General features: G+C 31.1%; 1 protein-coding gene across 9 annotated transcripts in view; it reads right to left on the reverse strand.

Annotated features, from left to right (window-relative positions):
* LOC126742310 (calmodulin-binding transcription activator 2) overlaps positions 1-26,185 on the reverse strand; it is a 999,827-nt gene that overhangs the window by 122,938 nt on the left and 850,704 nt on the right. For all 9 annotated transcript variants that reach the window (XM_050448959.1, XM_050448952.1, XM_050448953.1 and 6 more), the window contains one exon: positions 5,247-5,314. In XM_050448959.1, coding sequence (XP_050304916.1) covers positions 5,247-5,314 — 68 coding nt within the window. The remainder of the gene's footprint in view (positions 1-5,246; positions 5,315-26,185) is intronic.

The raw sequence follows: 26,185 nt of genomic DNA on the forward strand, positions 1-26,185 counted from the left end.
TTTCTTATTTATATATAAACGTCCTGCTTAAATTAAGCAAAATTTTAATAATTTCACAATACATCATGACATTCCTGATCATAAAGCGCGTTATGGTGATTACATAAGATCGGCTTTTTGCTATCTCGAAAAGTGTCAATCCGGGCTGGAATTCAATGGGGCAAAATTTATTAATACTATATTAAAAAGAAGTTAAAGAGCTCATAATTCACAATATTTTGTTTCAGAGACTGAGTATTTGAAACTCAAGTATGGGTATTAGCAATTCGCCATTTAAATTATTTCTATTTGTAGTTTTTGAGTAATTTAGCATAGTTTGTAATATGTTTTTAATTTTAAAGTAGTGTTTAACAGCTTTACGCTTAATTGCTTAATAATAATATTTTATTATGATACATATAGATTTAATGATTTTTGGCGTATGTAAAATGTAAAATTGATAACATAAATAAATTATCTTATGTCTTCTTACTTTCTGGTTTTATCTTTTTCAAAACTGTGTCATTGGGTCAGTTGGTGGTAAGTTTCTATTCTGTAGACTACTCACTACTCTTATTTTATTCAATAAATTCTAGTTGCGATCCTATAGGTTTGAAATCTTGAGTTTAGTTGTGGGATGGGATCGAAGGAATAAAAACAAACGTCACTTTATGTACTGGCCAACGTTTCGCAATAATTTTATTGCTTCATCAGGGCCCTAAGTTAACAAAAAAGACACAATAAAAAAGGATTATTATATATAAACAAAATTTAACTTTTTGGGGTTATGTTGATACCACCAAAAAAAGAAAAAAACAGAAAAACAAAAAAAAAACAACAAAATCTTAGATTTGAATTAAAAAAAAAATACACAACAACAAAAAAAAACAAAAAAAAAAAAAATGATAAAATTGCTTACGTAACAGTGTGATTTTGCTTGTCATAAAAAATCATGTTTACAGGACACACAGGTAACATAGAATATATAAAATATTTTTTTTTTTTTTTTTAACAAAAACGGTTTAAAATGATGGGTTATATCACAGACAGTTGCTTTAAAATTAATTCTACGGTGTACAATAATAATTTAGCATCTAGCCAGAAAAACCGGGTATGCGAGAACACAATAGACGTATTCTTTTTAGTGATAAGAACCAAAACAGTCCCAAAGTTTACATTTTGATTTGATCTATTAGATTAAAATAAGAAGAACTTAGATTGTCTATATCCGTTCTTTTATTTACCGCATTATTATGTTTTTTTATGTTTATCATTTCGGCTAGAAGTCTCTTTTTAAAAAGCTGCTGTTGGCCCATAATTGTAGTCTTGCCAAAATTAAAATTGTGTCCTGTATTCATTTTGTGCTCAGCTAAAGCAGTAGGGTTTTTTTAAGGGCTAAATTCTTACAATCATACTCATGTTCGTATAGGCGGTGCCTCAAATATCTACCCGTCTGACCAATGTAACACATATCACACCCAGAGCAAGGTATTTTATAAATAATGTTAGAATGTAAATCAAAGGCGTCTTTAGTTTTAAGCTTCGTAAAGAAATGTTTTCTTACCGAGTTTTCACTTCTTTCTGAGATTTTAATAACATCAGATTTTGATTGTATGGTCTTTTTAATTTTATGAGAAAGTGTGTTAATGTAAGGAATCTTGAAATAAGCCAATTGATTATTTTCATTGTTTCGTGTAATATTTTGAGTAATGTTCTCGGTGTCGTTAATTATTTTTTTAATAATTGATAGGGGGTAGTTGTTTTTCTTTAAAATTGTCTGAACATAATGAAGGTTTTTTTTATGATATTCTGGACTAGAAAGTCTCAAGCACCGATGTTTTAGGTTTTTTATTACATTTATTTTGTGTGTCATAGGATGTTCTGAAAAATAATTTAAAATGCGTTCTGAAAAAATTGGTTTTTGATACCAATCTGTTTTTATGGTACCATCTGTGGATCTTATGACTTTAACATCCAAAAATGGAAGACTACAGTTAATTTCTTGTTCGATAGTGAATTGCAAACGTGGATGGAAACTATTGAAGACTGATAGAATATCGTTTCCTTTTTTATTTGGAATTGCCGTGATTATGTCATCAACGTACCTACAGAAAAAAGGTACATTAAAAGATAGTTCAGAAATTCACTGATCTTGTAGTTGTGCCATTACAATGTCTGAGCATATTGGGGACATGCAGTTTCCCATTCCTAGGCCAAAAATTTGGGTATAGAAATTTTCACCATGTTGGAAATAATTATTCTTAATACAAAAATTAAAAAGAAAAACAACTGTTTCAAGGTCTAGCGATGTATTAGGCCGGATGGATAAAAGTGGCATCTTATGTCATGTGTCTTTTTTGTTACCTTAGGGCCCTGATGAAGCAATAAAATTATTGCGAAACGTTGGCCAGTACATAAAGTGACGTTTGTTTTTATTCCTTCGATCCCATCCCACAACTAAACTCAAGATCTCTTATTTTATTTTGACTCATATGTTCCATCACAATCCATTCAAACAGTAACAAAGGTTTTCCTGTAGTTTCTGCAGAGTTGAAAGGGGAAAATAGCGGTAACATTAGTTTTTTAAATATGACAGTATTAACTAGAATATAGTTAAATAGGTACACAGGGTGTCAATTTGAAAAGGTGCCACCCTTTATATTTATGCTCCTTTATGAAATTTAAAAATTTTCAAAAACACGTAAAATTTATTTTTGAGAGGGACATTTTTACCTCATTTTAAATGTCTTTTAATTACCTTTTCAAAGATACCACATAATTTTTTTTTGTTAATACTTTATAAAAAACAAATTAAAACCGTAAAGATATTTATTTTCTTAAATAATAGCTATTGTAATAAAATAGAATATAAAACAGTAATAAAAGGTAAATTAATTTACAAAATGATCAAAATGTTGTCCATTTTTTTTTCAAACAGCAATAAAGTCTGCTCTCAATCTCCTTTCTTACATTTTGAAAAACTTCTGCCTAGATTTCTCTACACGCAGCTGTGATTCTTTTTTTTTAAATCTTCTAAATTGATAGGTTGTGTTTTAAAAACAATTGATTTTAAATGCTCCTATAAAAAATCTAAAGGTCATAAATCCAATGATCGTGATGGCCATTCAATTGCTCCCCGTCGACCAATCTATTTGCACGAAATCTATCATTTAACCACTAGAGAGTGTCCGATTAGAGAACCAGAAAAAAATAGTGTGGTGGAGCTGCATCTTGTTGAAAGTATATTAAATTCTCTTGCAAAATTATGTTACCTGCTGCATCAGTTTAATTTTCTAATCTAGATGTTATTAAGGGGTCTATTGTCTCTTTCAGCAAGAGTTTACCAGTTAGATTTTCTTTAATAAATAATAGTTCTATAATAGAATTTCTAAGAATACCAGCCCAAACATTTATCTTCTCTGGACCTGCGTGTGACCTTTTCTAAAAATTCGCGGATTTTCATTACTCCAGTAGCAAAAAATGTGTTTGTTGACATTTCCATATAAAAAAATTAACACTTCATGAAGATCAGTAAAGCAAAATATAATCTGTAAAATATTTTGGTTTTCGGTTATAAAATTAGTAATTTTTTCACAAAACTCAATTCTTTTATCAAAAACGTCATTAAAAAGCTGTTGAAGAATTTCCATTTTATACGGATGAAATTGATGTAACTCTAGTGCTTTTCTTACTGTTTCGTAAGACATTCCTATCTGGCTTCACTGCAAAGTGAACTAGAGGGCTCTGCATTAAAGATGCCTGAAACTTCCAGTTATGCAGCTTCATGCAAAACAAGACGTTTACCTCTTTTTTGTTTGTAACCGAACCAGTTTCCATAAATTCAGCAATTAATTTTAAAACATATTTATGATTTAATTGACTATTAGGATGTCTTTCGTTAAATAACGCTGCCCTTCTTTGTGCGCATCTTTGACTTTATCCATACATAAGAATAATTTCCGCTCTTTGCTCAAGATTTTAAAAAAAAATACTTAAGAGCGCGCAACGCTTGACTTTTTTGAGTTTTTTTAACTAATTAGTCAATCGTTACTAAAGTGATCACCACGCGAGTACTATCACCGTCTATAGATTACAACTATGTTGTAATCTATAGACGGTGGTACTAGTTAGGGAAATCTATCATGTTTGCTTGATTTTTCGCGAACTTCTCAATTAAAAGGTCCACTATATAGTATTTTGAAAAGGTAATTAAAAGACCTTTAAAATAAGGTATCACTCGACTCCCCTTTCCATTTAAGATTTTAAAGGTTATGTCCGCTTTTGCCAGGGGGCTGCTGCAATTTGATTAAAAACTAACCTAAAAAATGTCCCCCTCAAAAAAAAAATTAAAGTGTTTTTGGAAATTTTTAAATTTTGTATAGGGGCAGAAATATAGAGGGTAGTACCTTTTTAAATTAACACCCTGTATATTAAAAAGTTATAGCATTTTGGAAAATTCGAACTTACGACTTTTAGCACTTTTAATCTTTTCATTTTAAATTTGTAAGTTCAAAAAATGATTTATTGTCTAAAATAATAAAACCATCACAAAATCAGACATTTTTTAAAATTTAAATCGATTTACCAAGGCATACAAGTATTAACGTTAAGTGCATCATCAATCAAATGACTGATCATAAATAACATAAAAAAGTGGACAAGTATGTTAACATGTAGTTGTTGGCAAAAAAAATTAACATATAAACATAAACAGCAAAACAAGTGTTTCATTACAGTAGTCTCTAGTTTATAAGGGCTAGCATTCATATAAGCTAAAATAAGCCTTGCTCAATAAAAACGTTTTAACTAATTTATTAAACAGCTTTTCCTTAGTAATATTCTTGAAGGTTTCGTAAGCGCACTCGTGGGGATGCATAGACCCAAGTTATTAGAATTAAATCTTGTTGTATCGTGTAGGACTCACTATCCAATTCTGATGTCAATAAAATAAAAATACAGCTTATTTTAAATTATATTGCCATTGGGTCACATCTAAAATCTAAATGTCATTATTTAGTTGTTGGCATAATTTCTCAAAGGTGTTCATTATTCGACCTCTTTGATATATAAAAAAATGAAATAAACCACTAGAAACCGATAACGCCCGTACCGAGCATACAAATTTTCACCGTTTATCTAACTTTAATACCCAAAAGGCCGTTTAAATTTGCCTAAATTCCTTCGTGTACGCGGGCCACAACATAAAAGCTATGAATAGGAAACTAAGGAAACTACTTCAACTAGCTAAGCTAATTTCGAATACAGACCTGATCTTGACCTCCTTGCTCTGCCACTCCGCGTGCCGATCAAAACTGATAAGGATGGCGGCGATTTCCTGAAAACGAGAAAGAGCATGAGTTATTCGGCTACCGCTTTTACGGGCTTTAAAAGGCCAAATGCATTGCGATTTTGAGTACACAAAGAACACTCGACGATTTGAATTAAAATGGGGAACGCGGGGGCGTAATTTATTTGAATAACTGGACAGTTTGCAGACAGGTGAGGCTACCTTTTAAGTGTAGCTTTAGAAAGGTGATGTTTAAAGTGTTTTAAGTAAGATTTATGGTTAATGTTTTTATCATTACTACAGCTGAAAGTGCATATGAGAGCTAACGTAATTGATGAAAGATAATGATTAGTCTCGAGATTTATTTAATATTAATTTTCAAAAATAGATGCATTTGTTCTCAGGCTTAATTAATATATGCCAAACATTAATAAATAAAGAAAACAAACAATAGAAAAATGTATAAAAAGCTAAACTTTAAATTATAAGATTCTTAATGCAGATTAAAAAAGTAAATAAAAAAACGTTTTTACCTGAGATGCTAAATTGTCCAGTTATTACATTAAATGTATATTAAAATACCAGGTAATATAAAACTACTATGTAATATGAAAAACACCAGATAAATTATATATCTGCATTTCATGCAAAAACAAAAAAGCCAAATAAAAAAATATATGTACATTTAAGAAAAGTGCAATTTACTTATGTCTTTTTCATTATATTTTAGGTAGAAAAAATTTATTTATTTAAATATGTGTTTCTTAAATTTGCTAACTATTTTACTAACATCGGAGATACTTAATGCGATATTTTTAAAATTTTGTTTTGCAGTACATACAAGTGTGTTCCTATATATTTTGTCTAGGAATATATTCTTTAGCAACATACATTTTTCTTGTCCTAATGATGAAAATTGAGTCGATCAAAACGTCGACTAAATTTATATTTACATACACCTATTTGTCTAAGAATGTTTTTTGTTAAGAGTGTCGATTAATTATCCCAAAAAGGTCGGACAATCCTTGCACTATTTTTTTATTAGAATTCTAATCTGGAAAAAAGGTGTATATTTTTTATTTTAATTTTATACATAAACTACTAGTTGTACAAAAAATATTAAAAAAAATAATAAATAATTCTCAACAATTGTCTTTTAAAAAGTGAAACGACAATAAGGACAAAGGATGACACCCCCAAAGTCATTAAAGTAATTTATTTTCTATCCGTACTTTTAAAATGAAGCCTTATTTTTTTTTAAATTCTCTATATATCCTTACATTTTTTTTAAATCGGTGACAACATTTAGCAATTATTTAATTGTTTGAAGGGATCAGTAAATTCTAGCTCTCTACCATGTTTATTAAAATTAAGATTATAAATTAACAGAATGTGTTCTGAACAAACAAAAAAATTTTATTACTACATTTATTTTTTTTACGCCTAGGTATCACCTGTGTGTGATAATATTTCAGCAAAAAGTTCCATTTCTTTTTCTGTTTTTAATATTCATCCTTAATTCACCTTAACCTAATGTGATAAATACATCTACCGTCGTACGACTGCACAATAATGAAAAAAAGAAAAAATAAATAAATTTGTCATCCGACAGTCGTGTAACATATTATTATATATGTCTCTACATACAAGATGGAAGTATGTTATCAGAAAAATGTAATAAAAATTTGGTAATGGTTGTAATTCTTTGCTAAATTTCTAGTTATTATTTATTTTAAAAGCTACTGTACTGTTATCTTACTTATCAGTTCTAATCTTAATTTTATTACCAAAATATTAATATAGCATTTACTGCATCCACTATTTGGCAACAATCTGGAGTGAATTTGTGTGAGTGTATGGAGATAAAGGAGGTAAAATTTGCGTCACTTATAAAGTAGGTTTTTTATTTAAATATTTTATTTATTTATAATTAAGTACAAAAAAGGACTTTTGAAAATATGGTTTTAACAATTTAGCCTTTATATTTTCCAAGAGGATAGTCTGATTTTAGGAAAGCAAAGACCACTTTCAAAAGAATTAAATGACGTTTTCTTTAAGGTATTGTTCGACCCCAGTTTCTATTTTTTTCAATCTTTTTTACGAGGGCTTTAATTTTGATTAGTTATTTTTGATTAGATTAAATTATCTGCTTTAAAAATAAATTTGACAAACTTCTAAATTGTTTCTGGCCTAAAATCTCTTTTTAAAGAAATTCTTATGCCTTCCAATATATAATAGTATATCGCTGAATTATCTTGTATAAGTTATGGAGTTTCTCCGGGTTATTTCATTGCAATATTTATCATCTTATGACTTCCAAAGCTTTAAATTAACAAAATTATCGTGAGCAAATATAATTTTTCTCGTAATCTTTATATGTTTACTATTTATATTAAGGATTAATATTACACTAAAAAAATGTTATCTTATGTTAAAATTTCTTAAACGCGTAAATATATAATCATTTTACGCAAAACGTATTATCATGCCTATTTTTTTATTATAATTTTTTTACTGCATACCTTTGAACGCATACTGGTGCATAATAAGTAAAATATAAGACTTAAAAAATTAAACTTTCAAACTTATCACAGCACCGTAAACTTACTTAAAAGAAAAATTGTTCTATAAGATATTATTAATCTTTATACTTTATACTTAAGGCCTTCGAAAGCATTTTGTAGCCCAAAAACATTTATGTTAATTAATAGTTGGGCACCAAGAAGTTTTTTGCTTTCGTAAATTTTTTTATAGTAAGTCAAGGAAGAGTGTGTATTTTTTTTGTGTAAGGATCTTATATGAGGGTGGTCCCAGAAGTACCCGATCCAAGAAAGAAAACACGAAAATAAGAACATTTAATATATTTATAATAAGAACTGTCTTGCGCCTCATAGTAGCCATTAACTGCAGACATCACTTCTTCATCGTTGGAAAATCTTTGACCACTGACCCAGTTTTTTAAGTTTGGAAACAGAAAATAATCTGAGGGGCCTAAATCTGGCGAATAGGGTGCATGAGGTAGCAATTTAAACTTTAATTCATTAATTTTGGCCATTGCAATAACGGATTTGTGAGCTCGTGCAATGTCTTGATTGAAACAACACTTTCTTCTTAAACAAATGCGGTCGTTTTTGCTTGATTTCTTCGCTCAAACGTTGCAATAAATTCGCATGATACTCGCCGTTGATAGTTTTACCTTTTTTAACATAGTCAAAGAAAATTATCCCTCGCGCATCCCAAAAAACCGACGCCATGACCTTGTCTGCAGATGAAACGGTTTTCGCCTTCTTTGGAGCCTGGACCCATGTTTCACCCATGGTTATGAAACGACGCAAAAATTCTGCTTTGTTGCTATTAAATTTCGCTAAACACTTAATTGAAACATCTTCACGACACTGTTTTTGCTCGAGTGTGAGCAAACGCGGCACCCATCTTGCACACAGCTTTCTCATGTTAAAATTTTCAGTTAATATGCGATGTACCGCACTTTTTGAAATGCCTACTATGTCCGCTAGCTCACGCACTTTCATTCGACAATCATCCAGTACCGCTTTGTGAATTTTCTTTAAAATTTCTGGAGTCGTCAACTCATTTGGTCGACCACTGCGATGCTCGTCTTGGCAGCTCGTACGGCCTCGTTTAAACTCTGCTACCCAATATTTTACTGTTGTTAACGAAAGAACAGACTCACCCAGAGTAGAATCCAGTTCAGCTTTTATATTGGTTAGGCTGAGGCCTTTCAAATAAAAGTATTGTATCACATAATGATGACCAATTTTCTCCATTTTCACAAATTCACTGAAAACGTTTACTATTGATGACTGCCAAACAAATATTAAACAACGTGGCATCTTCAAACTTGAAACATATGCTTTATAGATTGTATACTTTCTAATACACTGATATGTTTCAAACTACTACCGACATCTCTAGGTCAGGCCGGGACTTCTGGGACCACCCTCGTATGAATAAGAGAAAAACATTAAAATCAAAAATATAGTTTTATTATACAGAGCGACTATGAAGAATAAACTTTGAGATAATTTTAGGTGGGTTAAATATAAGCCAAGGATTATTTACCTGAATGTTTATTGCAAAAATGTTAAAAAAAATAAATAATTAAACTTCTACACGTGTTTCGCTAACTAGTAAGCATCTTTAAGATAATTGAAGAAAGTCTTAGAAATTTATTTTCTATTATATTGATTTTTAAGTTGTACCAATACCGTTAGTGATAAAAACGTAGGTTTAAGTTCTAGATGAATTTTTGGTTCTCATTATTTTTATATATTTTACTTTTGGAATTTATTGGTTTATATCCATTGTTTATGTATAGTTTTCACAAAAATATTATGGTAAGCGAGTATCAATATGTGTCCTGTATATTTTTTTTTGGGACTGATGATGCTTTGTTTAAAACGAAACATGTATCTGTTTTAAACTATAACTTTTTTGAGGCCGATACTTCGGGTTTAATTTATATTTTGAATCTACATGCCAAGTAGTGTTTTCAGAGTTCTGTTCATATTGAACCAGCATAATTATTTAAGCTTGTAAGTAATTTCATTTAATTTGAAATTTAAAAAAATCAAATCTAAGCTAGTTAAATTCTGCATTTACTTTATTATTAAAGCGACTTCGATCAAAATACGCAAGCTAACCTAAAAAAGGTATGACGCATCAAAAGAGCCAAAACCAAAATTTAAATTTCGCGTATCAAACAACTTCGACATATCTTTTTTGATTTAAGTATCGTAAATTTGCAAATATGTAAATTTATAGGCATAGGTATTATTTTTTATTTTTAAATAAAGAAACGCGCTCTAATTTTTTTTTTAATTTTAATAAAATACTCTGTACTTACTATCAGTTAATCATACCTATCAGAAAATCTTGGCTTTTGAATGTAAGTTTTAACTCTAGGCATGCTATTAAATACCTTTTATAGAAAGCAACACCTCCACCATGTGTGCCATGTTTGTTATGTCTGATTATATCAATTAATGGCAATGGCATCAGTATCGATATCTTATGCAACTATGTTTTGGTTAAACAAATCACGTCATAGTTTAACCTACTTATAGCAAATCAATACAGTTAGTTGAGAGTGACTGAATGTTTATATAAGGTAAGGACATAAATAATCATAGCAGAAAGACCTTGGAATGGAGTATTTATACAAGCTTAAAAATTAACCGCGTCAATAATATAAAATATTTAGGAGTGTTTTTTGATGATTAGGTACCTATTTCAAATGGTACTGCCATATTGAATATAAAATTCGGATACTTTTGTGTAGCATCTTTTATATTTCAATGCAAAGTATGTGAAAAGAATATATTATGAGTATCTAAAAGTCACTGAGGCGACTTGACAAAGATCAAGAAGGCATACGCTGTACTTAAACTTGTACTGAAACCATTCAGCTGCAGTTAGATTTGACAACGAACAACGGTGCATAGAATATATAAAAGTATAAAACGGATATATCCTCTCCACACTTTTGTTTAACATTAACTCTTAAAATATCTTCCAAAAAGTTCTTGAAGAATAACGTAAATTGCAAACAGATCAACATTATACGGTATGCAGATGATGCAGTCCTGATAGATAATAAGAATCACCTCCAAAGGCTCCTAAATATAGTTGAAATGCACCGCCGACTTATTAACATCAACATCAAAAATACAAAGTTTCTAGTTATCACCCGAAAATTAACTGATTTCCAAAATGCAAGACTCTCAGAGAATAGTGAAGACAGAATAAGTAAAAATGTTTAACTATCTGGGTTTTCAGTCGTAGAAATTAAATACTGGATAGAAAAATCGAGGAGCTTATTCATGAGATTCAAAAACGTCTTTACGAACTTTGACTCTCATTTCAATTATATTTACAAACGTTTGGTCCATATTGTTGTATAATATGGAAGGCTGGACGTTGAAGATTAGCACTATAAATAAACTAAAAGCATTTGAAACATGTATGAGATGTAGTACATAATGATGAAACACAACGAAAAATACCATAGATTTCAACTAATATTAAAAGAAAAAATAGAGGGAAATAGCAAAAAGGGTATGGGCAGAACGAGGATGTCCCTCCGAAATATTAAACGAATCCTGTCCTAGCTTGTGCGAGCCTTTGCATATTTTGTATAATCAATGTTTATCCATCGGCATTTTTCCCAATATTTGGAAAACAGCTCAAATTGTGCCAGTATTTAAGTCTGGAGAAAAAACTTTTGTACAGGCCTATTTCTCTACTTAGCCACTTTGGCAAACTATTTGAATCTTTGCTGTTAAAACAATTATTCTTTAAGGTCAAAGAAGCTATTGATGTTGGCCAATATGGCTTTTTCCAAAAAAGATCGATAATAACCAACTTAATACGATTTATTCAGAGTATAAACGAAAGTATGGATAGGGGTCTGGAAACTTGTGCCGTGTACACCGACTTTATAAAAGCTTTTGATAAGGCACATCATCCTACACTTTTCGTAAAGTTGGAGAATTTCGGTGTGCACGGGGCCTTACTCAAACTTCTTCTGACCCTGACTCTTAGTGCAAACTACGCGGAGCCTAACTCTATCAAAATAGAAATTCCGCAATACCACAGCAAAATGATACTGCTCGGATACTAAAACATGGAAAACTAACAAATTTTCCCAACGGGGCTACGAAATTCTAATTTTCCTCTTACGTCGCTCTGCCTGATTTATGACGCTCCGTCATCCGCCAAATGGAAACTAAACTTTAAAGGGAAATAGCAACGCTGCCAAATCTCCACAACAACAAGTGTGTCAATAGTCATTACTGTCAATCACAGTCACTGTCAATCGGCTAGTAGGGTTCCAGAAAATGGGAAACCAGATGTCAAGGCACGTTTATTTACTAAAACTTAACTTGAAGAATTGAAGGGAAATATAGCAAGCAAAACTGGGGAGGCCAATCTCAAATCAATTAGGATATCTTGCCTAACATGACTCCGCTATAGAAGAAAGTATTTGTAAGTTTTCCTACACTAACGGATCACCATCTAAAAGGTCTTATTTACTCCACTCATAGCGCAATCTGTGACACAACTCCAGAAGTCCCTCCATACCCCAGACATATACCGGCCTCATAGAAACTCATAGAAACTCTTGACAAACAAATCAAAGGTCAGAAAGTTCCCAACACCAGGTACATAAATAGGGACTAAGGAAACATAATACGACTAACTCCACAGAGGTGTGCTGACAGGATAGGGTAGGTAAATACTTTCCTAAAAATAATCAAACCCCAAAAACCTTAAAAAAAATAAATTGCATTGCTATCAAACCCCAAATTCCATTTATAAAAACTGTAAATCACACAACCCTTCCAAGCCGATACCAAAAACCATAAACTTTTGCCCGAATTTATATGAAATCCTATGTTACATGCTTAGGGCAAAATCTGCATGTAACAAACACATTGAAAGTTATCTAACGAATCGCTCTCAGTACCGTCAATGCGGGTGACTTGATAACAATTTTGACATGTTCATCCCTCTACGAGACACAGAATAAAAAATTGGTTTGCAAAAAAATATGGATAACTTGCACATAAGTTTGGGGAATATATACATCGGAAAAAAACTTTCACATTTCTTTTAGTTAAAAAAAAAAAAAAATAATAATAAACAGAAAAATGGGATTTAAAGTCGTTTAAAATGAAAGTCACCCGCTCTAGAAGGGTAAAAGGGTGTATCGAAACAAAATTAGTTAATTAAAACCAATTTCTTTGGTTGTACCAATTATAAAACATTATTTTATATAAAAAATATAAACTAAATACAGCTTAAACACTATTCTAATTTAACATTGTTTTTAAAAAATAAATTTTAGTGCTCCTCTCCTTAACTCTTCAGGACGCTCAAACTTCCTAATCACCTGCTCCATAGTAGTGTCACTAATATCTGGCTAGGCATCTTTGATTTTTTCAGAAGGCCTAAGTAATTGGCAATTTATAAATCTTTGGTCTACTTCCATTACTTTTGCCAGATCTCTTTGTTGCCTTTTCTTTAGTGTAGTAAACTCTACCAAGATAAAATCCCCTTCTACCAAGTTGTCTAGAGCGATTTGCGCTTTCTCGACTTTTTGTAAGTTTGCCGAGTTAATATATTTTTTTTCTTGCACTTGGTTTACAAAGCAGGGCAGCTCAATATCTTCAAGTTCCTCTGATCCTTTATTTGACAATATATCTTCTTCTGGCTCGATTATAGTTTCTTTTTCCGATTCCGAAGAGCTTGAAATCTTTTGATCTATAACGCTTTCTCCGGGCGCCACTATCAATTTCTTACGGTTGATTTGTTTGGCTCACGGTTCTTTAAATCTGGATTCCTTAAAAAGAGATGTAACTGAGTCTGCAACTAATGATGTAACACTATTATTGGTGTCAGTCTTATTGTCGTCTGCGACTTTAACAAGGACCCTTTCTCGGTTAAGCGGATATAAACCTGTAGCCTCAAATCCAGATTTGATATTTTTACCAACTGTGAGAGCAATCGATTTGATTGTCCTGTTCAGAACTCGGGGAAAATGATCTTTCTGTAGCACACCTGGATTTGACATTTTCCATTTTTTTAGCTGCTGTCGCCAGGCAATCTTGATTGGTCTGAAGCAGGACACATCAAGGGGTTGTGTCAAATGGGTACTGTTTGCTGGTAAGAAAATGAATCTAATATTTTCTTCCTTGCATTTTTTTATTACAGCCTCTGACAAATGACTTGCTAGATTGTCCCCAATGATAGCTTTTGGGCCATCTAGACGTCTATAATAAGCAACAATGATCTTAAAGAACCAATCCTCAAACAAACTTTGATCGAACTACCGAGACTTGCTGCGGTTGTAAATACAACCTTCAGGGCCACTTTGAGTCCAAGTGGACCACAAATTTTCAGATTTGTAGACAACGTATTGAGGTAACAAAAGTCCAGCCGCTGTTACAGAGAACATGACTGAGTGGGCAGACTTGGTGGAATCACAAACTTTCTCTGTGTGCTTCATAGTTCTTCGTATAACAACATTAGGCATTCCGGGATCATCAACAAAATTTGTTTCGTCATAGTTATTAAATTCTCTGAAGGTACGTCTTTGAGAGAAACTTCGAATTTATCAAAATATTCATACAAAACTTTTCTTGATGCACCTGCCCTAGATCTTTTTATATTTTCAGCCAAACGAACCTTTAACACATCTTTATGCCTTGTAAGAAAGTCCGTGCACCAATCTTTTCCAAGCATGTTATTAGAAAACTTGGTCACCTGTTTGTCGACTCGATCGAAGTAGTTTTTAACTAATAATGTTATATTAGTAACTAATAATGTATATATCCTTCTTCTCATACGGATAGCCCCATTCTGCCGCCATAACAACAGCTACTACAATGGTATTTTCTTCTCTTTTACTTAAAACAGGTTGTCCCCCAAACTTTTTCGGGTGTTTATTCTTAATCTTCCTCCATAGGGTCGCCAAAGGAATGTTATATGTTTGAGAAGCCTCGGAATAGGACATTTCATCTCTAATTACGGCTAGAGCACTTTCTAGGTTGTCATTTGTATAATTCACATATCGCCGTCCGCCAATTTTCTTCTTATATTTCTGTGGCATGATTTTTCAAGTCACCCTAAAAATATAACCAAAAGTTTAAAAAATAATAAAAAAAATGTGACTAACAATTTTTTAAAGCAAAACTGTGATGACATCTTCAAAAAAACTATTTTTTCCATCTAATATTAAAAATTCATAACTTTGGCTGAATTCCAACTATGGCTCAGAAGTAAAAGTTCTAGAGGTTCACAAAATCAACAAGTTTTATTAGATACTTTGACCTACGGCTACGGCACACTAATTCAGAATGGCGCAACAAGTTTTAGCCTAAAAGTAAACATGTACCAAGGTAAAATGCGCGGAGGTGCCTATGCAGCGTGCTCCCGTGCATTTAGGTGATAACTTAAATATCCGTCCGACCGCGTAAATTTTTTCACTTCACCCTCTGATTTCAAATCACCCACTTTGACGGTACGTTCGTACGTACGAAACAGAATTAATTACAATAAATTTATTATTTAGAATTATTTCACATCACTAGCTATAGGGAAAATGATCAGAAGTGATCACAAATATCCACTAATAGATAACAGTAAAAAAGGAAGAAAACAAGTCACTAGCTAGGAAGCAAAAAATTAAAATTTATTTTAAAATAGCACTTGACCTGTCTGAACACTTGACTTGAACACAAAAATTGTTGAATACAAAACTTGTTTGAAGATCATAACATACTAATTATAAGTATTTTACATATAATATCTGTTGTATAAGGCTACAGTAAAATACTGCTATGTAAGCAAAAATGTTGGCTATTTACGAAAAAAATACAAGAATTTTACACTATCATTTAATACCAACTCCTGCTATTAGGTTTTCGTCAATTTCAAAAAGTCATTAAAATATATAATGCATTACTACAATAAATAAAAAATTAAAAAGCATTAAATGTCCCAAGAAAAAAAAGTAAAATAATATTTTATTGATGTCCCAGCATATAATCAACCATAGTAAGCAAGTAAAATAAACACAAAACAACAAAGCAAAAATGTGTATTGGATAAGTAATTTAATAAAAATCAATAGTTACTATATACAGGGTGTTCATTTGAAAACTTCCCACCACGGATTTATCGAAAACCACCGTATAAAAAAAACGCCGAAATACGTCAAAAGGTTTGTCAAGGGGGACAACTTTCTAACCTAAAATTACTTCACCCCCTTTCACCCATTGCAAAAAAAATTTGCGGAAAAAAATTCAGGTTGTTATTTAGTTTTCTCCACGTCTAATCTTCGGGGGGCAGAGGGTGAAGTAATTTTAGGTTAGAAAGTTGTCCCCCTTGACAAACCTTTTGACGTATTTAGGCGTTTTTTTTTAAACAGTGGTTTTCGATAAATCCGTGGTGGGAAGTTTTCAAATGAACACCCTGTATACATATCTCACACTATTCTTTTATAGAGCGCGCACATTTTATCAGCTGTTTCAAATTTTGGTTAAAACATTTTTTAAACTAATTTATCGAGTTATAATTAACCTCTCAAGAATAAATTCTGTATAGGTATAAAATATTCTTACAATCGCTTCAGATATAATATAAAGTACCGAAAATACGAACCATTACTTAAGGTAATAAGAATAAATAAAATTATGTTTTGCTTCTGGATTTTGATAAGTTGTTTTTTAATGGCGTTTTCCAGAAGTTCTTTTATGAAAATTACCAGCGGGCTGAGACTTACCCGATTCAGGATCAGACTTTTAACTTTCACCTTTAAGTCCATATAGTAGGTCCTTAATTTTAAGTTTCCTACTCCTATTGGTATTTTTTTATTCATGCCATATTAAACTTTAAAGCTGTTCCTGCTATAGCGATTCTCAAAAATAAAAATAGAAGATTCTATAACAGATACAACTGATCTAATTTTACGCATTGTTTCAAAACCGTCTCATCTTTAAACTAAAACACCAATAAATCATCTTACAATATTGTAGCTGCCAATACGATAAAAGTAGTAAATTCGTTAAAATGATCGATCATAAATCGCAATAAAAAAATTATTTGCGAAACTCATCATGTGGAAAAAGAGTCCTTTATATAACCAGACGATGCGAAAACTATCTGACGGCTAAAACGTTCACACACGGAAATGAAATCTGGAACGCAAAATGGTTTCGAGAGCGTAATCATAAAAAAAAGAGAGACGAAACATTATTCGAAACGAACAACAACGAGGGGAAAAAGGTGCAGAAGGAGAGAGCGAGAGAAAAGTCCCGTAATAGACAAAACGGGCAGCTGTGCTTTTAATTATTCTATGTCGTTACTTTATTTTAGGCGAAGCGACTGGATGCTAGACCGCAGAAATATTACGCCGAATTTAATCATACGCCCGGATTGAATTATTTATTAAATTTAAACGAATTTATTTGCATATTTATATCTTGGTATATGGTCAGGTTTTAAAACTAAATTTTATATGAATTATATGAATAGATACATAAATTTAATATTAAATTGCATAACCTTAAAAGTATGGTTGTTATATCTGAAATAAGTTCTATGTCTCTAAGATCAAGTTCAGTGTCAGATACAGTAAAAGTTAACTTACAGTGGTGTCATAGATCATACATATAATTGAGCAACAGGAGCTCTAGAATGATCTTAAGAATAGGCAACATTAACTCAGTTATAGAAAAGAAAACTTAACCAGGGGAAAATATGACTAATTTCAAGGGAAATAAGATAATATAGTACATATGGGATAAATATACATAATTTTGTCTTAAGTAGGCAATAAGATATGCCAAAGGCGTTATAGCGAGTAGTCATTGTATTTTCTGAAAATCCATATGGTGTCAATATTAAAAAATCTGCATAAAATATCTCATAAGCTCACTAAACGGACTCTTTTTTTTTTGCTCTTGTCATAAAGTTTCTTATTTTTGGGTAATAAATTATAATAATAATAATGAGAATATTTACAGCAATTTAAAAAAAACTATGTTGCGCTAAAAGTCGCATGTAGAAAAAATAACTCAACAGTTTAACTTATCAGTTTCAATATAAAAATCACATTAAAATAAAAATAATAATAAAGTTTTTAATTATTTATAAGTCCTGGGAAGTAGCAAAAGGGATAGTGATGAGTCAAATCATAATTCTCTACGTGTTTTTTAGAAAATGGAGACTTAAATGCATACTTACATTTGCTTGTTTTAAATTATAGGATATTAAAAGCCAGAGAATAATATAGCATTATAGCATTATATATAACACTATTTTTAAATAATTTTTTTAAATTTCATATCCATAGAATGGATCTTTGAGTTGGTTATAACTTAATTTTAAAAGATGAAGAAATATTTTTTTCACAATTTGTCATTTTATTAAAAGATGTACCCAGGTAAAGAAGCCTTCTACTTGACATAATTAATAATTGAATTTAATTGATAACATATCATATTTTCTTAAGTTAAATATAAAACAGCAACGCATTTTTGATTTCCTTGAAACAGGATTTTTTTGACATTGTGCAAAGGAGGGCCTATAAACGAAGTCCACGTAGTTGAAATGAGAGCAAAAGACTCGGGTAATTTCTTTTTTAAATTCACATTTAAAATATCTCGGCTAAAGTATAATTGTTTTAGAGATACCTAAGGTTTTTGTATTATATCCTTAATATGCCCCTCAAAATTTAGCTCACAATCAATTAAAAGTCTTAAATTACGCGCAGATTGATAAACCTGCAGCTTTTTGCCTTGTATATTTATGTTAACATTTAAATATATATTTTTATTCTTGTGATGAACCAAAAAAATCAGCTATAATTTAGCAGAGTTACGTTTTGGTAAAATGAAAGAAAAGCTGTGTGTCATCCACAAATACTTACACTTGACAAAAATGTGATTCTAGCATGTCAGCAGTATAGATGATAAAAAGCAACAGTTTCAATAAAGGTTCCTATGGGACACTAGAGCACACTACTGAAATACTTTTCACCTAATTTTAGTCTTTGAGTTCTGTTTCCGATATATGGAGTAACGAGTTGTAGACTCTAATTAAAAGCCATAATATTTAAGCTTTGCTATGTTGCTAAATTGTCTGTGATTCATCTTGTCGAAGGCTTCTGAGTAATCCAGGAGTCTGAGGATGCTCTCCAACCCTCATCATGTGCTTAAATAATATCATTTGTATCCACTGTTAAATCACTAGTTATTGAATGCAATTTATAAAATCCATTGTAAAAAACTGGAATAATAGCATTATTATTAATAATTTATCATTTTTGACATAGGTGATAGAATTGAAATTATTCCCAGATTATTGAATGACTGAGGTGACTTTATTTTAGGTACCGGTTTGCCTATACTAATTTTCCAAGTATGTGAAAAATAATTTTATTCATAACAAGAATTTATAATTTTGGTAAGGTCAATAAAAGAGCTACACTGCTTAAGCATAGTGGTCGTCATACCATTACTACCACAAGCATCAGATCTTATGCTATAAAGTGCTCGACTTACCCTATCAATTGTCAATTTGAAAACTTTCAATGCAAATATCTCTAAAACTAAAAAAGTGAAAAAAGCGCAATTTGGTACAACTGTTATACAGGTAGGGGAAATTACAAGCATAATATTTTGATTATAGGGTCACCTCTTAAGTCCGATCCACTCCAACCCCAACATTTTAAATGGCATAACCCATTTTGTGATACCTTATGTTAAAGGTCTTTTACATTAGTATTAACCTGCACAAGATTTTTTCCTAAAATTTATACAGGGCCAAAGAAAGGTATAACTTAAATAAAGTAAACCCTGTTCTTCTGAAGTGTTACTTTTCTAATTAGGTGCTGAAAATGTCTTATATTCTAAGATAAACAAAAGTATAATATTTTCGAACTCATTTCTCACATTTTGATATATTTCTCTTGGAATAGATTTATATTCTATAATAATACGTTACCAAAGGTAATCGAGTGAAGCTGTTTGAGTTTTAAATACAGCAGTTTTTAAATTATAGCAGAGAATATAGTCTAAGGGTGTTAGATCTGGTGATCTCGCCGGCCATTCCATCAGGCCTCTTCTCCCAATTCATTAATCTAATAACGCATCATGAAAAAATTGACAGGAACAGGAAGAACATAATGGGGTAGCGCTCCATCTTGTTAAAAATATAATAAATCTTCGTTTAAGTTGAATCGTGGTTTCCAACATTTTCAAGCAAGTTTCGCTATTAAGGTTACTATTAATAAATAGAGGACCGTCAATAATATCACCCAATATTCTAGCTTAAAAAGACTCTATTTTCAGATCTATTCTCAGATCTGACCAAGAAAGTGACTAGTTCCTTAACTCTTTATATCTATTCCAACCGTTTACTTGGTTTTGAAGCTTTAAATTTTTGAATAGCCATGTCCCCTTTCTTTGATAAGAAGTTTTAAATTGGGGTTAACTAAGGAGCTTTTGACTTAGTTACCTTGACAGTTTTATGCAGAGCATGCATAAATCAAAAGAAGTTCTTTAAATATCTTTATTTTTTGTTTGATATTATGATCACAAAAAATATTCAATCATGGTTAGGATTGTAAATCATTTAAAATAATTAAAATTCTTATAAAATAGGCAAGCAATATTTTTTGACTCCTGTATCTTGGTCTTAATATTGAGACCGATATACACTAACCTATGAATGAAAAAGTCTTCGACTGATTGTGTACCACACGTCGAAAATCGAAAATTAAAAACAAAAAGTGACATAATTATGTTGGTTCATTCAAAATTTAAAAAAGATTATAAAATTCAAAGCAGCGTAACATTTGATTATCCAAATTAAAAAAAATCTAAATTCAAGTCTCCAATACACATTACAGAATTATCCCCCATTGTCAGCTCTCGTAAAATATTAGCAAAATTCTGAACGGGTTAACTGAAGGTTATAACGTCACAACGAGATGGTCTGTAGAAATTTGCAATAGCAACCGATCTAGCTCCTAATTTTATTTTTAAGCATATATTCTCTAAAATGTCAGAAATATGAAAAATAAATTAGATAATTTTAAAACTTATAGTATTTTTGAAGTAAGCACCTACACCTCTCCCCCTGTTAACTTCCCTGTCACATTTAAAAAATTGATACCCAAGTATTTCAAAAATATCCACGTTTTAATTAGTATTAATCCAAGTTATTGTTAAAAAAATCTTTATTCTATTTAAGTTAACTACTTTCAATAGCTTTTCCCATTTTGCTTAAAATTAGTCACCAATCAAAGCAAATATGAGTTTTTCCTTTAGGACCAAAAAGAATAATATTTGGGATTCATTTTTTTAACATTATTCTATTTCGTCACCATTTTATCCTCTTCTTTATTACGTGGGTGACTTTTACTTTTACGTGGGTCACTATTCTGCCTTGGTTCCTCTTTAAAGTATCTCTGTTACTTAAAGGCCAAACATTTTTTTTCCAGATTCTCATATATCTACTATTCTTAATAATGTCTCTGTAGATTTATTTTTGGACCAAGAAGAACAACAAAAAGAAGGCATTTTTTTAAAACGATTTCTCTTCTTGGCCACTTAATTTTCTTGATATTTATTATTGATAGTTTACGCTTAGACTACTTTTAATTATATCAACAGCTCCAAATTTCAGGTAATCAGATGAAAATAAAGTGCAAAAAATATATTTAAATAAAATTTAAAACAGAAAAGCATGAGTTTGAGGATAAAAGAAAGGTTCAAATCCAAATTATATTATTTATTTTTTATAATCCGCTTTTAATAAATTAATAATGTACCACGCATAACTTAAATGGTGATGATGCAAAGATTAATAATAACAACATATATTTAAGTTATGCTAGATAATATTTATTTTATAGTAATGAACTAATTTAATAAAAGGTAATATGGGAGTGGTACTAAGTTGCCCAAAGCTAGTTTTTAGAAACAAATAAGGAAGTATAAGACATTAACAACGTTTCTTAAAGTATTTTAAAGAAAATATGCCCGGCTATAAAACAAGGGGGAAAAGCGAACGCAGAAGAGCGAGAGAGGACGGACGAAGCATTTACTTCCTCGCCGAAATTTCCTTGCTGCCGGTCCGGGGCACCCCCAAAAACGCTAAACTTGCTTACTGACCGAATTAAAGTTTTTGTCCGTGAAACTAGATTATGTGCAAACTCACAATAAATCTAGCCGGCGTCAAAGTTTGTATTCACACACAAAAGTAAAGATAAGGAGCGACCGGGGCGGTTATACACCAAGAAAAGCACAAAAACCGGGGTAAATATATTTTGTTTGTGCAGACGGGGAGACATTGATAGCGAGACAAGGGTTGAACTGAAGATATATGGAGTTAGACCGCGACAGAGGGTAGTATTAATCACTGGAACTGAGCAAGAGCCTGGCTGGGGCTAATTAAAGACTTTTCCGGAAGTTTGGACTTTAACTACCTTAATGCCGTCGTCTTCCACAGTTGTTAGAGCACTAAATGAGAACGGCTTGGGCAAATAGAATATTAGGGCTCCTTAAAATAATCTCCGTTTCATTTAATTGAATTGTTTTACTGTTGCGTTAGGTTACTTACTAAATGATAAATTATTACTAAATTATAAAGCTAAAAATGAGTGTACAATAAAATTACTAATAGAGGTTTCATAAGAATTTACGACAATTTAACCATTATTTTGATTGATTAATTTTTTTTTGTAAATCGATACCTAATAGTAAATAATAAGTAAAAAAATACCTAATACATAAAAGTACTTATATTTTTATTAAGCTTACAAAAATGTCGTTAAGTGAACTTTTTTTTTGTATATTGACTTTTCTTACATAAAATTGTAATTTTGACAATAGGCAACTGCTAAAACAGCTTTTCATTAAATAGCTGACACAATTAACATTTAATTTATTTCCATTTTTTATGTTATATAATACCAAAAAATAAATATTTATATTCAAGTCATTATTACTATCATTTTAAATAATAATAAATTCAACCCACTGATTCCCTTGTTTTGTGTACAGAATAGGGGCGCTTTATTAGTAAATTAATGAAAGGGCGAGGACCTAAGTATAATAAAAGACGCAAACAAATCAGAAATGATATAAGTATACAAAATGAAAGGATCCATTACATTGCATAATTTATTATGCAGTTCAACTGGAGTTTTTTTTAATGGCCTTGTATATAATTGAATCTCTCTTATACTATTATAATTTTACTATTCATTATTACATTATTAAGTTTAGTTTTTACGTGAATTATATTATTTTTACATAGCTTTAATCAAGTGGAGTTACAACAAAAGCTTATGACGGGAGAATTATGTAGAATTATTCGGCGATGAAAGACAAGGGCATAATATAGATAGCATACAAGGCGATAAAGGACCAGAAATAACTAAAGAAGAAATACTCTATGCTGTAAAAACAACGACGTAAATAACCGAGTCCAGACGAGCTTCCAGATCGGAACTTCTTAAGCTTGTGGAAGGTGATTCAATAAATACTCTAGTCGACCTTTTTAACTGCATCTACAGAACAGGAGAAACACCAAACTTTACTTTAATACAAACCCGACTATTTGAATAGAGCAAGAGACAATGAAGGAAATCCATATTAGGAAAGGCGTAAGACAGAGATGTATACTGTCACCAATCTTATTCAATCTAGACTCACAAGCAACAACTTAACAACTTAAAATATGCCAATGACACGGTTGTAAGACTCCATAAGATCTTCAGATACTAATCAACAAAATAGTAGATTATCACTTAGAATAAAAAGAGGTATCTAAATCACCACAAAACATCCATTACATAACCATACGTTAATAAAAAATTGACTATTAAAAATATAATTAATTACATGTAAAGTCTTGTCAATAAAAATAATAATATATTTGAAGAAGTCAGAAGTCATGTTACGTGCCATTGGTTTTTTCTTACGGAAGCGTGGACATTGAAAAAAATTGATACCAAGAGGATAGAAACATTTGAAAAGTAGCTGTACACATATACGGAATACTGAGTACATTATGGACAGAGAGAGTGACAAATATGGAGGTTTTGCAAAGAATATAATAAGAGAAATAACTAATTTTTACTATTAAGAAGCGCAAACTCTAATCAGTTATGTTTTCTGTCACGTTAATAACGTTTTAAAAAACTTTTATTTTGACAAGCCGCGATACAGTGTACTCTAAGCAAGAACGAAGATTACCTTAACTTAATATTACAAGTGATTATATAGACTAAATAATGCAAATAAAGCATGAAATACAATATAACTGAGTAAGCATATACATAAGCAAATAATATATATAGGGTGGCATAATTGTGTACATAACTCCTCCCGCCTAAGTCGAAAACAACAGGGATGGTGTGTTGTTTTTCGAGGTACCAGGGGTAGCATCTTTTTCTTCAGCTTCTTCTTTGTCTTGAAGTTCTAGTTCCTCTTCGGTAGACCTTTTCTTTTGGATAAGTGTGTAGATAGCGAAGACTATACAGCATATGGCTAGTATGGTTCCAAGAGTTATACTAAAGCTCCAGGCTGCAGGGTGAATTCTTTCTTCTTCCTCTGGAAGGGGTTTCAAGATATTGGAGCGTTCTGCTAACGATCTAATGTGGTTGAAGTCGATTGAATCTAGTTGGATTGTTTCCTCTGGCAGCTGCATTTCCAAGTCATTGAATGTTACATCCGGTAGATGAAAAGGGTTGGATCTCAGGATATCCTCTTGATTCCAGAATTGTGATCCTAGCAAGCTTATACCGCATTTATATGGTATTTCTATTAAACTAGGTGTATCAATAAAGAATATTTGCTTGTTTTGGCACGTTTGTTGTGCTTTTATTTTGGTGCTAGCAGGAATAGCTAGAACATATTGCTGATTTATTGGATGGATAATAGGGGTAGTGACGTTAACTTTAAGCAGCTTGCAGTTTAGATTTTCTGCTTTTCTTATGAGGGACGTAGTACAGTCATCCACTTGGGGTCCTAGGGCATTTTGACAGACGTATAGGTCTTCAATCAATGGGCAGGCCTCTTCTTGATATTGGTGTAGATCAGTGCCAATTATAAGGTAAGGAAGTTTGGGTATTATAATGGTTTGGTTTGTTGGAATAGCAAACAAGTGGAAAAGTTCGAAAGTTTCTTTTATAAATATAGGAAAATGAATAGCAAAAATTATTTTATCATTTGAAAAACTTACTTGAAGTCCTGTTAATTGATAATAATAATTTAAGTCGCTAAATGATATTAGTCTTTCCTCACCATAAAGGGTAGTTAGATTCAAAATTATTTGTTCTAATTGGATAGCTGAAACTACGGTACTATGTAAGGTATTGAGTTTAGCAAACATTATCGCATCCTCTAAATTGTCTAGGAAAGTAATAAAACTCTGACAATTTATAATTAATTGACTTATAGTATTTTGAAGTTTTAAATATATAGAAAGATCATTAATTGTTTTATTCATTTGTTTTTTTTGAAAAGGTCAACATGATTTTTTAAAGAGTTCTGGTTTTTACTTAAAGTATGTATGGTGTTATTGTAACTGTTAATTAAATCCTTTGTTAATGACATTTGCATATTTATTTCTTTTTTATATGTATTTTGACTATAGCGTAATTCTTCAATTGCTTTGTCATATCTTTCTCCATCATCGGAGTCTAATGTACCAAAAAGCCATTTTGACGTTTTACCTAATATATTTACTAAGCCTCGTTTTTCACGGCTATGTGGTTTAATATTATTAAGTTTAGTTTTAATTTCATTAATAAAGTAGCTAGCATGTTTAAGCATATCTAATGTGTTAATATGATGTAAAAGCAAAGCGTTAATAATATTTGTTTCATTACAAGCAGCAATTAAAATTCTAAAATTATCTTCTAGTTTAGTAAGCTCTATAACTAATGGTTTAATTTCTACATAATGGAGGAAAGTATGTTTACTTTCAATAATTCTCGCATTTCCTAAATGAAATGGGAATAAAGGCGATTTGATTGGGGTTATGATAGGATTAGTCGCTATCACTGTTGTCGATAATACTTGTAGGAGAACTGCGAAGCTCTTCCGAAGTGTCAGGAGGTTCATTATTTCTAGGGAAAAGAAAGTGTTTTTTAGGTTTTTGTATCATAGATTTATGTACAACTTTCTTGTTTTTAGTAATGATTTTATTACCGATATCTTCTTGAACGTATTCTATTTTCTTACGCGCTTTATCTTTAGTTCTCGAAGCGGATTTATCTGTTACATAGATTTTTGATCCTGATGGGATATCTATAGGGGCTTCTCTATTTTTATTCTGTTTTTCATTTAAACGTAATTTAGTATTAAGAGATTGATTATAG

Source organism: Anthonomus grandis, chromosome 11 (genome assembly GCF_022605725.1).
Source record: "Anthonomus grandis grandis chromosome 11, icAntGran1.3, whole genome shotgun sequence".
Classification (NCBI taxonomy): Eukaryota; Metazoa; Arthropoda; class Insecta; order Coleoptera; family Curculionidae; genus Anthonomus; species Anthonomus grandis.